Source organism: Bos mutus, chromosome 12 (genome assembly GCF_027580195.1).
Source record: "Bos mutus isolate GX-2022 chromosome 12, NWIPB_WYAK_1.1, whole genome shotgun sequence".
Taxonomy (NCBI): Eukaryota; Metazoa; Chordata; class Mammalia; order Artiodactyla; family Bovidae; genus Bos; species Bos mutus.
The window spans coordinates 72,141,043-72,156,157 of record NC_091628.1 but is presented as its reverse complement, the minus strand read 5'-3'; the positions used below and the strand labels follow the sequence as shown (position 1 = coordinate 72,156,157).

Here is a 15,115-nt window from a genome sequence, read left to right as displayed (position 1 = left end):
AGCGTGCCCTCGCGGCCTGCTGTCACGTCACAGTCTGTGCCCCTGGAGCCCCCAGCCCTCGGTGCACAGCAGCACTGGCCTGAAAATACAGAGGTTTGCCCCCAACCCCGATCCCTGACGCTCACTGTCAGGGTCCTGCCCCTCCGTGGGCTGTCGGCTGCGACCCTGAGCCTGCGCTGACCGACACAGCATTGCCACCCAGTAACTGGGGGTTTTGAGACCGTGCTCCCCGCTTCAGAGGAGGGACATGAACGGAACTCAGACGCGTTTCTGCTGGTATTAGCCCGAATGACTCCATGGTAACAGAAATGGAGGCTATATCCAACCAAGTCAATTTCTTGCTGCCCCGAGAGTCCAAGAAAAATGTCCTTGGTGGGGCAGATGGGGTGGGGGGGAGTCTTCTCTCGAGGCTCTGCCCCCTGTCGCTCCTGGCCCGAGGGCACACCGCCCTCCACCGGCCCGAGCTCAGTCAGCTGGCCCAGTCCACCCCCCAGTGAGCTGGAAAGGTGGGCAAAGACGGGCTAGAGAAAAAGACAGTGACCTTGGGGCGACGGGCCACAGCCACCCAAGGACGAGTGTCAGCTCCAAAAATCAGAACGAAGACTGAGAGCACGAGGGTGCGGGGCGCCTTCTGGCTGTACGTTTCGCCTGTGCTGTGTTTATGGGTTTCTCCACGGTTCTTAAGTCACAGCCAGGATGCATGAGGTGAAAACATCGCTAAATTGATGCCTCTCCTCCAGGAAGGAGAGGACGTTAGATGGAGTCAGCATTGTCATAGCAAAGGATTTACTGACTTAGCCAGGCAGGTGCCGTGACAGTGCCCAGGAAATGTCGCTGCATGTTCTCAGCTGTCACCGCTTCTGTTTTCTCTTCAATCCAGGGTGCCCCCGGCATCGACAGTGAGAAAGGCTTGCCGGGACAGAAAGTAAGTCTGGGGCGTGAAATGCGATCTAGTCCAGGCCTGAGACACCCTTACAGAGGTCGCATGTGAAGACTGGGGCCTCCCAGAAAAAAACGCCCCCCCTAAAACTTCCCCACGTGTGCAGGAGCAGAAATGACGCCTCCCCGTCATCCCTGAGGCGTGGGGCTCGCTCACATGTTCTGTCGTTTGGCAGGCCAGCACGGGGTCCCCCCGCCCCAGGCCGCCGGTCACCTCCCCCCGCGCTGGCCGCAGCCCCGGGGCCTCCAGTCTGACCCTTCCTGTGTCACCGCCAGCGTGCTGTAAGAAGGGGCCGGCGTGGTGGCCGACAGTCCGCCCGCATCTCCATCTGTGATCGCTCACGTTTTCACTGGCCTTCAGGGACGACCCAGTTTGTTGTCTTTATCCCGGGTTCCGAAGAAGGAGTTTCAGTCCCCTTTGTAGGAAGCAAACATTCGGTGAGAAATGCGTTTTGAATCTGGATCAGGCGTAGGGCTGCCTGAATGCTGGATCTTACGAGAGAGAAGACGCATAAATAGGTCTTTTTAGTGACGATTCCTTTGTTTTCACCCTTCGCTGTCTTCACTCAGGCACAGAGTACATGCCCCGCCGCCCGCCGCAGACCCCTGGGCCCGTGGGCCGGTGCCCATCAGACCAGGGCTCCACAGGAAGGGCATGTGCTCACATGCCTGCAGTTTAGCCAGGGAGAGGGAGCATCCCTGCACTGTTCTCCACGCGTGTCTTCCACCCAGCGCTCCTCGGGGGTTCCACGTCCACACGGGCAGCATCATTTGAGCGGCTGGCTGTGTCTCGCTGGACACGGCTCGGTCAGCATGCCTGGTCACCGACTCCACGGTCGCTCCAGGCTCCATCCAGGCTCTGGCCCGTGTCATGGGGCAGTCACTAGGCAGGTGGTCACTTTTAATATCAGAGAAGTTTGCCTTCGCTTTCCAGTCTTCACTTAGTATGAAAGAGAGTCGGTCTAAACCAGAGGCCCAACATAAAATACCGAATTAAGCCAATCTTAGTTCATTCTAAACCAAGTTACTTTCATCATGCATGCTCCTGGATTTCAAAATATCCTGTAAGGTAATCAAATAATGCACATTTTTATCCCATTGGCATTCTGATTTTAGGGGGCCTTAGTATATATATTCTTTTGCAAGAAGGAATAAATTTCTAGATTTTTTTTTTAAGCTTTAAATACCTATCCAGATACGATGCAGCCCATATGGGTAAACCTTACCTTTCAATAAGTATTCAAGGGAATTAAAATGCGATCATTACAATTAGAGATTTTTTAAGTCAAGAGCAAAAGCTTCTAAATGAAGAGGCTTCATGCTTCTAGTTGGCATTAACTAAAAATTTTCAGAACCCACCTTGGGAGCTGGTTTTAATAAGTGGATCAGGTTGCCAACACTCTACCCCACTGGTCAGTCTTGAAGTCCCAACATCAGGGCAGTTACTGTGTGTGACTCAGCAGGAAGGACTCAGGACCCTCCAAGAAACTCAAAAGGCGGACCTGAGCCTAAGGAGGCCCAAGACCTAACAGCCACAAGAGTCCAGAGCCCGCCGGGGGCCAGGAGCCCCTGGGCCCAGCTCCAGGAGGATGGAGGCCCAAGACCTAACAGCCACTAGCCATCCAGAGCCCGCCGGGGGGCCAGGAGCCCCTGGGCCCAGCTCCAGGAGGATGGAGTGGACCAGTCCACCACGTGGGGTGTTCACACCCAGATGACCGTTTCCTCAACAGCCACAGGAAAGGGAACTGAAAAGGTAGAAAGGAGGAGAAGCAAGCAAGCTGAGACCTCCCAGCCAAACGCCATGGTTTGACTTTTATTGAATCCTGATTCAAGCAAAGCAACTTTAAAAAGACACGTTTGAAACTAAAGTCAGGGAAAATTGAATGCCAAGGGGGTAGAAGGTGATTTTAACCAATTATTGTTGATTTTACTGGACTCCCCTGGTGGTTCAGATGGTGAAGAATCTGCCTGCAATGCAGGAAACCCAGTTTCGATCCCTGGGTCGGGAAGATCCCCTGGAGAAAGGGAAAGGCTACGGACTCCAGTGTTCTTGCCTGGAGAATCCCAGGGACAGTTGATTTTGTTAGCTACAATACACTGGTCATGCCTTTATATTTTAGAGATAAAATAAGCACCAAGCATCTTTCCTGCAGGGAAGCAGAGGACTGGACGGGTACCAAGGCCCTGACGGATTGCCAGGACCCAAGGTGGGCTCAGGTCTCCTCTGGGGGGCAGGGGGCAGCTTTCACTTCCTTCCTCCGGGTGGTGGTCTGATCACCTCCTGTCCACCCTCATCGGAGAAGGGGGGAGGGGGCTGAGAGAGGCGGACATAGTAACGAGAGGGTGGGGGCCCCTGGTTCCCATGAATAATTCCATGGGCGGGCAGGGGGTGTTGAGGACTCGGGCCACAGCTGCTCCAGTTGTCAGGGGACCCAGCAAGGTAGGGGGCATACCCCACCAGGCAGGGAACCGCTGATGAGGACAGAGGGCTCGCAGCCAGGCCTTCTGGGGCAGGCGAGGCTCAGAGACATCTAGGCGGCTCGTGGAATCTGGGTCTCACCGTCCGGATGGTGTTAGATCGGGCATGGGCACACACCCCCGGCTCACCCTCACGGGCGATCCGATGGCGTCATCGACGCGGAGGAGTCTGCCCGGAGGCAGGCGGTCCCCTGGCCACTCCTGGTGTCTGACAGGGGTCTCAGGGTGAGAGGGACCCCGCCCGCTCCGTCCTCTGCCAGCGTGTCTGGCTGGCAGCCGGGAGGCTGGACTGACCAGTGCGGGCATGGAGCGTGGGCGACATCCCCGCCCGGCTCGTCGTCCTCTCGGATCTGGAAGCAGCCTTCGGGTGCAGAGCTCCGAGAGGCCAACTAACCTTCTCTCGTTTCCCTGTCTTCCTTCTCCAGGGAGAAAGGGGCGACCCAGGCCCCCCCGGCCCCCCGGCCTACTCCCCGTATCCTTCCGTGGCCAAAGGTCTGTGCTGCTCATTCTTCGCGCTCACGTCTCGAGGGCTTTGTCGTCTGTTGTGGGCTCAGAGCCGTGAGCTCAGGGGAAAGCCTTTCTAAGCAAAACAGGGGAAGTGCTGTTCAGCACTTAACCTCGGAGAACCTGTCTCATGAACGCTCCCTCCCTGTGGGATAAGAGGAGTGTCACGGAGCGCACCCTGCTTTCCTCCGCCAGGAAAGGCTTTCGTTCAGGCCTACCTCGTGTGGGCTCCCGCCCTGCCACCCGCAGCAGCACCGCGGAAGCCCAGCCTAGTGCCCGCCAGGCCTCCGTGGGTGCTGCCCAGCACCTTCCCTGGTTTCTGCTCCAGCTCTGGGTGCGCCCGCTCTGAGCCTTCCGTCTGGCTGACGTGCCCCCTGGACATCCTTCCCTGACCCTCCTCCACTGTCCCCTGCCCCCTGGACGTCCTTCCCTGACCCCTCCTCCGCCGTCTCCTGCCCCCTGGACGTCCTTCCCTGACCCTCCTCCACTGTCCCTTGCCTGCACCAGCTGTTAGGTCACCTTCTCTGAAGCCTGGCGCCTCTGCCCTCTGACACGGCGGCTGTAATACTATCCAGGCGCACGCTTCTACGGGAATCGAATGTCGGTCAAGCGTGTAGCACTGAGCCCACACACTCACAAGCTCAGAAATACTGTCCACTATTATTTTCATTCTCCGTGGTCCCTCAAAGTCAAATTTTCCCCCCAAATAACCCTCCCGTCCTTTGAAACCTCCCATATGGTTTTGGTATTCTGGGCCTGTCTCGTTTTATAATATTTGTAGGAATTTTGTATCGACCCTGTTTGGGCTTCCTGGGTGGCTTAGTGATGAAGAATCTGCCTGTCAATGCAGGAGACATGGGTTCCATCCCTGGGTCGGGAAGACCCCCTGGAGGAGGAAATGGCAACCCACTCCAGTATGCTTGCCTGGAGAATCCCCTGGACAGAGGAGCCTGGCGGGCTGCAGTCCATGGGTTGCACAGAGTCAGATGTGACTGAGCGACTAAACTGCAACATCAGCCTTATCTAATTAAGAATGAGCTCCCTGAAGGCAGGGCCACCATAGATGGAACATTTGGACCCTGCGTGCCTCATGCGATGGACAGGGCATCAGTCCGTATACCTCCGACGAGAGTGTGAACGTCTGCCCCGAGGCCTGGACAGCGGTCCTTTCATCGTGGGGTGTCTGTCTCGGTTCCAGGTGTCAGAGGTGAGCCGGGATCCCCAGGAGCCCCCGGGGAGCCAGGAGACCGCGGGGTGCCAGGAGACCCCGGCCTGCCAGGCCGGCCCGGCACAACCATCGGAGACGAAGGTACTGAGCTTCCATGGCCTCGAAGCTAAGACGTGCACGCGGGTCTCCCGCGAGCCCCGCCCCTCGCCGGCGCTCTGTCCCTTCAGCGGGCCCGAGCGTGCCTACGTCTCAACTGCGTTTCAATGTGGTCACAGAGCTGCTGTGTCCTAACTAAGCTAGACGTGCTGCTGACGGTAACGCGCGTGGTTCTGTCTATCGCTGGCTGGGAGGAGCGCAGCCGTCCAAGCGTTGTAACAGCTCTCCGGCTGTCCTCTGGGGGCGGGCAGAGGGGCTTTTTACAGTGGAACGGTGCTGATGAAATATCCAGCGGCATCGCCCTCTAGGTCGCTGGCTGGACCGTAAGCCACGGGTCCAGGGTGGTCTCGGGGCACAGCAGCACCGTGGCTGAATCCCGGGGGTTAACAAGGCTGTGTTCACTGTTGGATTTTCAGATGAGAAGAGAGGCTTGCCGGGCGAAATGGGACCCAAAGGCTTCACAGGAGAACAGGGTTTCCCCGCGCTGTACCCCGGCCCCCCAGGGACTGATGGGCAGCCAGGGCTCCGCGGTCCCCCCGGGCTCCCAGGACCGCCCGGCCCAGACGGTAAGTGGAGGGAAACTCAAGGGCGGGGCATGCCGGTCCGGACAAAGGGGCCTGGTCGCAGCCGCATTCTCACTTGGGTTTTTCTGCTAAATAATTCTGTGGACGAGGTGGCGGGTGGTGGGCGAGGAGGTGGCAGGCCATCCGGGGCAGACGGGAAGGGCCCACCGTGACCGCCCCCTGCCCTGGACTGACCATCCGGGGTGCAGATGGGAAGGGCCCACCGTGACCACCCCCTACCCTGAGCTGACCATCACAGGGCAGATGGGAAGGGCCCGCCATGACTGCCCCATGCCCTGGGCTGACCATCGCAGGGCAGATGGGAAGGGCCCACCGTGACCACCCCCTACCCTGGGCTGACCCCCGCAGGGCAGACAGGAAGGGCCCGCTGTGACCGCCCCCTGCCCTGGACTGACCATCCGGGGTGCAGACGGGAAGGGCCCACTGTGACTGCCCCCTGCCCTGGACTGACCATCCGGGGTGCAGACGGGAAGGGCCCGCTGTGACTGCCCCCTGCCCTGGACTGACCATCTGGGGTGCAGACGGGAAGGGCCCACTGTGGCTGCCCCCTGCCCTGGGCTGACCCCCGCAGGGCAGACGGGAAGGGCCCGCTGTGACCGCCCCCTGCCCTGGACTGACCATCCGGGGTGCAGACGGGAAGGGCCCACCGTGACCGCCCCCTGCCCTGGACTGACCATCCGGGGTGCAGACGGGAAGGGCCCGCTGTGACCGCCCCCTGCCCTGGGCTGACCCCGCGGGGCAGACTTGAGGCTCTGCCTTCCGGGCGCCCTCGAGCCGGAGCCACTGCTGAACAGGCGGCAACGCTTGACGCCAGGAGTGGCTGTAGCACCCTCGGTGGGACACAGCAGCCCGGGGGCCCAGACGGACGATCCGAGTCCTCAGACTAGACAAGCATGGTGTCTGGACCCCAGTGCTGTCGGGCCTGGGGTCCCAAAGAGTCAGACACTGTTGAGCGGCTGCGCACAGCACAGCAGTGTGTGTGGGTCCAGCTAAAAGGGAGATTCAGAGACGAGGCTTTTGTCACTGTCTTTGCTGTCTCTTGAGAAGAAAAACTTTCAGAGGCCGGAGAAGCGCATTGGTACCTGCTCCTCTGAGGAGAGAAGGCAGCAGTTACTTCTCTGGCTCCAGTTGTCTTCTCAGTTACTCTGGCTCTCTGTTCCCAATTTCCCTTCAACTGCAAAAATCAGATTCTTATATTGTTTTGAAAAATTTCAGTACAGATATTTCCCTGGAATTTGCCAAGTGGTTTGAGCAGTGTAATCACTAATATTTTTTATTATCCTGACAGTAATGTTTAGTCCTGTACCATCTGTGATAATGGCTAAGTTTCTCTGAGCATTACATTTCCTGAGTCAATGGTCTGTTGCTTTTTCCCTTTTTTGGCAACAGAACATGATGTATTAAAAATAAAAGCATACAAATATGCCTCTTTAAAAGGTGGTGATTGAAGGCTAACCCTGCCATCCTTCCTGTAACTAAATTCCATTTCGATAAAGACACAAACGCATACCATCTGGCTTCATAAATCTTACTTAGTAAATCTACAACTTACTCAGAAGTCATCTGTAAACACGTGAACTAATCTCTGGTCCATATGGTTAACTGAAAAAAGAATTTATAAAATAGACGAAATGGTGTCTGATAGATTTATCAACTTAAAAATTTAAGAGCACACAACTTAAGTTCTCCTTGAAGTATTCATTTTACCCCATGAGACACATTGTTCCCAAATCACTTTTTAGAAGCAATCTCTTGTACAAAAAGTAGTCAAGCATAATGGCCTTTTAAAATAGTTTTGTGAACAGTCATAATTTAACATTGATGATCTTGAGTCCTACAGTGCTCTCTGGTCTTTCCCCCGGAACAAAATCATTGGATTCTTTTCCTGTTATCTGCATTTCATCCGGTTTTCTGTGTTGCTACTGATGGAAACCAGAATTTTTAGTCTTTCGCGGTTCCAGCAAAAGCGAACCATGAAGACAGTTTCTTTCTGAACGAGCGTCTGCTTACCCCCAGCTCCAGCTCGGTTAACCAGGATGACTGTTGGCAGAGTTCCACTCTGCTCTAGAATAAGTCGGGATACGGCCAGGCTTCTTACGGCCACTTCGGGAAAATCGTGTCGGAAAGATCACAGGGGCTCACTGCTGTTCTTTAGGACTCGCTTGCAATTATTAATTTAATTAATATATCAGATGGAGAAAAGGCAGTGTAGGAAGGAGGGAGGGAGGTGCGCCTTCAGAGAGCCCCGAACTGTCTTTTCTGGCTAGACTTGCAAACAGTGTCAAGAACACCCACAGTGTCTTTGTCTCAGATTTTAAAAGCCAGCACCCCTGAAGTATCCATGGTTAAATACCTCCCTGTAATACTAGCTTCTCCTAACTCATCAGGAGAACTTGGAGACATAGCATAAAGCCCTCAGTCCACCACCAGGCTGACACGCTCTTGAGCTGGCCCCCAGTGCCCATGGAGCCTACGCTGGGTACCGTTTGCTCCATCAGAGCCCCCGGCCGGCACCCCCTCCACACACTGCTCCCTGGCTCGCTCTCTCCCCTTCCTTCTGGGGCTCCTTCGCTGGGCCCTCCTTCTTCCCCTCCACCATCCCGTGGAGGATGGAATTCCTTGCCGGTATCTCTCCACCCAGCTGACTCCTGCTTTGACAGGAGTTTAACACCATGATGTACCAGCTGTCCCCAACTGCATCCCCGTTGCCAGAATCTTGGCTCCCTGTCCACAATGCCAAATAGAAACACAGAGACAGTTTGGAGGAAATAGAAAAGAGTGCCTTGTTATTTTTGCCAGGCAAAGGGGAAACACAGCAGGCTAGTGCCTTGAGAACCGTGCCCCCCTTTCTCAAGAATAGGGAGAGGTTTTATAGCCTCTTGAAGGTCTTGCTTTTTTTTTTTCTGCGAAGTTTCAAAATGGCCACAGCTGGCATCGGGCAACTCAGGAACCGGGTCCAGTGTCCCTGAAGCTATCAGCCCCCGACCTTCCCTCTGAAATGCAGAATGCCAGGAGAGAGTGTGGAGCGGGGGGTGCCTCGTGCAGAGTGTCGTCTGTGTGGAGTCACAGGGTGCTTAGCCTCGAGAAGGACAGGCTAGCTCCCAGTGTTTGTGAGCAGTAAGAGCTGACGAGCAACCACGGCTGTCTAAGTCCTGCCGGCCTGTTGGGCTGGCACTCGCCATGGCTGTCCGTGCATTTCGATTCTGCTGCCACAGCCGGAGCCTAGTCCTGTACGCTGAGCAGCAAACTCCTCCCGGCGGTTAACTGGACACCTTGCCACTGCTGCGTGTCTCACGGGCATCTCCAGCTTCGTGAGTCCTCAGCGGGACTCAGGGTCTCCCCTCTCCAGCCCCCCTCCCCCACGAGCCCAGCCAGCACGGTCCTGCGCTGGGGCCTCGCCCGTCTCCACCCACGCGGGACCTCGAGCCAGACCCTGGGCGCCAGCACCTGCCGTGGTGCTTCTCGGGAGTGTACAACCTCGTTCCCACCACGAGAGGGCGCTCCGCTCGAGAGGGACGCGGAGCGTTTCTGGGCTTTAGCGTCTATTTCTCAACACGGTAGCTCAGATGTCCTCGCTTGGAACGGTCAGAGCCCTGCAGACGGGCCGGACGCCTGAAGGGTCCCCATCCTAGTGAGGGGGGAAGTTGGGCAGGGGATGGATCACAGGGTATCCTCACGGTTACACGTGTGCGTGTGTGCACGTGTGTGCACCCGGAGCGGAAGCCCCTGGGGCCTGCAGGGAGGGGCGTGTCTAGGTGCAGCCGTTCCAGGCGGGGCAGAGCAGGGAAGAGCTCCCCTTCACGCGTTTCGTGGCTTGGTTTTGCTCTGGGTTTTTGTCTCTCTGGGAACCCGAGGTCATGGTGACCCCAAGTCTTCAACGCCTAAGTAAAATACATGGTTAAAAACAATCGAAACTCTTCTTTGGACTCAGCTTTTCTGAAAAGTAAAGATGTCTATTCCAAGACTTTAATGGGAAAACTGAAATCACAGGTGTTCGCATGTCTTTCCAGCCCTGGAAGCAGTGGCCACAGAAAGGAAGTCTCCGTGTCTTTCTGAGAGCGTTTGGGCTGGAGCTGGGCAGGGGAGGGGGGTCGGCGTCTGTTGGGAGACACGGCTGTAAACCTTCCCTCGCAGGAAGCAGACGGCGGGCCCCGGGCTGAGCTGACATACCGTTTTTGTGGGTCTTCCCTCAGGTTTTCTGTTCGGCCTGAAAGGAGAAAAAGGAAGTGGGGGCTTCCCTGGCTCCTCCGGGTTCCCAGGGGCTCGTGGACAGAAAGGATGGAAAGGTGAGGCTGGCTGGGGGTGAGGGGCAGGGCGCCGCTTGGCCCTCCTGCGACAGCCCACCCTCCGCTGGTTCTGAGATGACAATAAGACCCCCAGCCCAGGGGTGAGAGGACCAGAGTGGGCACGTCCTCCCAGTGCGGTCCTCCCAGCCAGCCCCCGCCTGCCGTGCCCTGCTGCCCCCTGCAGAGCCACAGGAGGGTTGTACTGCGTGTCGGGATAAACAGCACGGCACCCCGTCTCCCCCACATTGCAGGTGACGCCGGCGACTGTAAATGTGCAGATCAGTTCATCAGGGGTCCGCCAGGGCTGCCAGGACCCAAGGGCTTTGCAGGTGCCAACGGGCAGCCTGGCAGTAAAGGCAGCCAAGGAGACCCCGGCCAGCACGGCGTCCCCGGGTTCGCCGGGTTCAAGGTGAGAGACCAGTTCTACCAGGAAACCGACGGGACGACCTTGACACCTGACCCCACGTCCCCCCGCCCAGCTTTCATTTACTGAATCATACACGTTAGACCAGCAGCACTTATGCACCCAGGGCGCCATTCAAAAAAAGCTGCATGTTCCCGGAGACACTTAAACCTTTTCCTGGTGGGAACGTGAAGTGGGGCAGCCGTTGTGGAAAACAGAGTGATGCTTCCTCAAAAGTCAAACATAGAGGTGTCGCGTGACCCAGAAAGTCCCCTCCTAAGTACAGACCCAGGAGGCCGACAGCACGTGTCCACACAGAAACCTGCACTTTAGCGTTCACTGCGGCGTTCGCGCACCGGCCCCAGTGCCCAGAAGTGCTAAACGGACAGTCCAGACATAGCGTCCCCACCAGATGCGACGTCATTCATGCATCCAGAGGAGTGAAGTGCTGACACGTGCCACAGTGGGGCGCCCTCAGAGACACCACGCTACATGCATTAAGGCAGACGCCGTAGAACAGGTATCATACGATACCATTCCTATGAAGTGTCCAGAGCAGGGCTCTCCAGACAGAAAGTAGGTTGGTGGCTGCCAGGGGTTGGAAGGATGGAGAATGGGAGTGACTGATTCTTCTTGGGGTGATGAAAATGGTCTCGAATTAGATAGAAGTGATAGTTGCAGAACTTTGTGAAAATACTAAAAAAGAAAAGAAACCCACCCTGAATTGTATGCTTTAAATCTTATGAGAGTTATATCAAACAAAGAAACCCATCTGTACTTCAGATTTAGTGTTTTATGAAGGCTCCCTTCACTCCATAAAAACTGAGACGTCCAAGTAAATCATGAATGTACTTTGGATGAATGTGTGGAATTCTCTGCCTGTGGATTCCAGCTAAGTGGGCCTCATTTCACACCCTAAGAAAAGATGGTCCAGAGTAGGTCTTTGTGGCAGGTTTGAACTCGTGATTTCAAAGCAAATTTCAGGGGGAGACAAAGAAACTGTTATTATTATTATTTTACTTAAAAAGAGAACTGCGGGACATTTATACAGTGCGAAGTCTAGCATTTTGCATATTCAGCAGTAGAGGAATGTTTGCTCAGGACCCCCGGTCACGCTGGCCAGACGCAGGCAGCGGCCACGCTGTCGAGACGCAGGCAGCGTGCAGCCCCCCAAGCTGCGGGTGCAGAGGGTCATTGCTCAAACTGCTTCGCGCTGAGGGAGTTTTGCGGGTGAAAATGAGGTCTAAAGCCCCTCTCTGCTCCCTTTCTGGGACTTCCCAGAAAACAAATGCTTTCATCCAACTGGACACATTAGGTGCTCCATTTCCTGCTAGTTTAAAAATGGCATCATCTCCGAATCCTGGCTAAGCGCGTAGAAGTTGCTCAAGAATTCAGAAAAAGCGTGCGTGGTGCGAGTCCACACTGAGTAATGGCCGAATGGGTGGGACGTTCGAGTCTTTGTATAGTGATGGAGCATTTTACGCACATGGAGCGTCTAGACCCTCCAGGAGCGTGTGCTCTGCGCAGCCGCGTTGCACACACACCCACAGCGCCTGCGTGCACACGGCTCAGGCTTTGTGTTTTGTTGTTGTTCAGTCACTAACTTGCGTTCGGCTTTTTGCAACCCCGTGGACTGTAGCCCACCAAGCTCCTCTGTCCATGGGATTCTCCAGGCAAGAGTACTGGAATGGGTTGCCATTCCCTTCTCCAGGGGATCTTCCCCACCCAGGGAATGAAGCCGCATCTCCTGCATCAGCAGGCGGATTCTTTACCACTGAGCCACAGCTTGCGTTTGATTGTATGCTTATGTATCTGTGGCAGGAAAGCCTCAGACAGGTTTTTTTGTGGTTTAATAACTATACTGATAGGATCTGCAAGAACGCCTCAAATATGGAAGTCGGTTAGTAAATGAACCCATGTGTCCATCCACTTGCCCAACACCTCCTAGTCACGCCCTGCAAAAGTGGGAGACTTTGTTCTAAATACAGAGAGAATGTCACCCTTTCCTGCAAAGAACAAAATCGATAAATCAAGTATCTGTGGGCTTTTTAAGGAGAAAAGAACATTTCATTTGAAACATTCCATTTAATTAAACCAACACTTAAAGCTCCCATATTCTTGCAAATACCAGCAACCAAGAGTTGCCCCAAACTAGCATATCGTGCACATTAAAATGCATCCTGGCACTTCCCTGGTGGTCAAGTAGCTGAGACTCTGCAGTCCCAGTACAGTGGGCCAAGGTTCCATCCCTGGTCAGGGAACTAGATCCCACGTGCCACAGCTAAGAGTTCTGGCGTGCTGAAACTAACTAATAATTTTTTTAATGCATCCTGAAACCTTCATCTTCTCGTTTCTGCTCACTGAAAGACCTAAACTAGATTTTACAGCTTAAAATGTGAATGTCCCCCACTCGAGTTGTCTCTAAAGTATGATTTTTTTTTCCCACCTTGATTTGGTCAGGAAGACAAGCTATAGAATAAATACTCTTATTGCTCAATACTGAACGATCACAAACATCCATCGTTCATACCTGGCAGCTTACTATTTGTCCAGATTCTACAAAATCGTAGTTGAGTTAGCAGCCTTGAAGTCGTGGTAGAGGATCGCTTCTCCAAAGTTAAAGAGTTTGCGGATGGCGTTTCTGCGTCCCTGGGCTGGGCTCTGAGAGTCTGCCTTCCTGACAAGCTCCCGCGGAGGCCGGGGCTGCCCACCTGCAGACCACACGCTGAGCGGCAAGGTTCTTACTTTCTGCATCCAGCCATGTGTGACTACGTCCCTTAAGTTTTAGCTACTTAAAATTTTACAGTCAGCATCTGAGTTCCACCGGCCCCGTTCAAGTGGCCATTGGTGGTTGGTGGCCGTGGCACGGGGCAGTCCGGACAGAAGTATCTGGCTCTGGGCTTGATGCCAGGAATGAGCAGGAATCGTTGTCTTCTCGGAGGCCCCGACCAGGGTGGAGAAAGAAGGAACTGTGTGTCTGTTTCCATAGGGAGCCCCTGGTAACGTCGGTCCCCCCGGGCCCAAAGGAATGAAGGGAGACTCCAGGACCATCACCACCAAAGGTGAGTCTCTGTGGGTGGCAGGTCTAAGGCCGTTCGCCCTCCGCTCGCCCTGGAAGGGTAGACTCACGCCGTGCTCCTCCCCCAGGTGAGCGGGGCCAGCCAGGCGTCCCAGGCGTGCCAGGGCTGAAAGGTAGCGACGGCATCCCAGGACCACCCGGGCTCGATGGGTTCCACGGACTCCCAGGCCCTCCCGTGAGTACCTCGGGGTGCGGGGAGCGGAGAGGGGGCTCAGCCCTCACCCTCGTCAGCCACGTTCTCACACACCTGAGCGTCGGAGGTACTCACCAGCACGACATCCTCCCAGCTCAACCTGTCCTCTTTTGATGAGCAGGAATCATAGTTTTTAAGGAAACAGTGATTAGGGTTGGAGCCAAGCCCAGAGTGAACATTTGAAAGAAAAAGCAGAAATAAACATTCCTCCTGCCATAATGTATCATGAGAGACCCGCCCCCTCTGCCAGCTGAAGATTCCTAGATGGAGGGGGGAACACTTTTTCCAGGATTGCTTGTAAAACACACAACTTCGCTTTTGCAACACACGCACACCCGTGTTGCAAGAGAGTGTGTGTGATAGAGGCAGAGCCCCCAGCCTCGTTTCTGCGGGAAGACGGAGGGCAGACAGCGAGGGGTGGGTGGCCGCGGACACCAGAGTCCTCCTCCCTGCTCTGAGCTCATCCCAGCCCGAGGAGCGGAGTGAACTGGACATGGGGGAGCTCTCTGCCTCCCGCTTCCGCTCTCCTGGTCCCACCATCTCTCGTTATCCTAACAAGCTCGCTGCTCTTTCTCATCCAAAGACTTCCTCCCGTTTACCACTGCACTGCCCCTTGGGAATAGGAGACCGGTAACAGGTGCTAAGTCCTAAAGATAAACTAACGTGTTCCTGCCCTGTTTAGCCAGATATCTGCCTAAGTGCTCTCTCAAAGAAATTCCTCCTGAGAATGAAGGTCTAAGCAGAGCTTGGAAAAGAAAAGTACTCAGATTCCCATCCTCTAGAGTCTTGTTCATGGCTGTTGTGACATCTGTCCTTTATTTCTGTGACCTGGCCAGACCGTGACTGGGGTTCTGTTCATCCCTGCTGTCTTCTGCCCCACGTCCATAACGCGGAATTTGGGCATCGAGGCAGCGAGCCTGGCAAGATGGCTGTCCTTGGTGCTTCCATGTGTTGTAAGAAATGCTCTGCATTTCTCACAGGGCGATGGCATCAAAGGCCCCAGAGGGGACACAGGCCAACCAGGAGCCCCCGGCACGAAGGGCCTTCCAGGGGAGAGGGGCCCCCCAGGACTGGGCCTGCCAGGCCCCAAAGGCGAGCGCGGCTTCCCCGGCGATGCTGGATTGCCCGGACCACCAGGCTTCCCAGGGCCTCCCGGCCTCCCCGGCTCTCCAGGACAGATTGGTACGAGGGCCCAGGCTCGCCTCTTGCACAGTCGTGAGACACTCTGCTTCTGCCCCTGCTGCTCTTCTCCAGCGTGTGTGGGTGGGGGGTGCGGGGGGTCACACGAGGCGCTTGCTGCTGCATCGGTTCTCAGCACACACGTG

At 55.6% G+C, this 15,115-nt stretch overlaps 1 protein-coding gene across 1 annotated transcript in view; it reads left to right on the top strand.

Moving 5' to 3' along the window:
• The window catches only part of COL4A2 (collagen type IV alpha 2 chain), a 159,603-nt gene that overhangs the window by 118,218 nt on the left and 26,270 nt on the right, over positions 1–15,115 (top strand). Inside the window, exons 16-25 of the mRNA XM_070380741.1 lie at positions 881–925; positions 3,093–3,146; positions 3,843–3,909; positions 5,120–5,230; positions 5,662–5,811; positions 10,023–10,115; positions 10,367–10,524; positions 13,508–13,580; positions 13,666–13,772; positions 14,771–14,972. Of these exons, the coding sequence (XP_070236842.1) occupies positions 881–925; positions 3,093–3,146; positions 3,843–3,909; positions 5,120–5,230; positions 5,662–5,811; positions 10,023–10,115; positions 10,367–10,524; positions 13,508–13,580; positions 13,666–13,772; positions 14,771–14,972 (1,060 nt within the window). The remainder of the gene's footprint in view (positions 1–880; positions 926–3,092; positions 3,147–3,842; positions 3,910–5,119; positions 5,231–5,661; positions 5,812–10,022; positions 10,116–10,366; positions 10,525–13,507; positions 13,581–13,665; positions 13,773–14,770; positions 14,973–15,115) is intronic.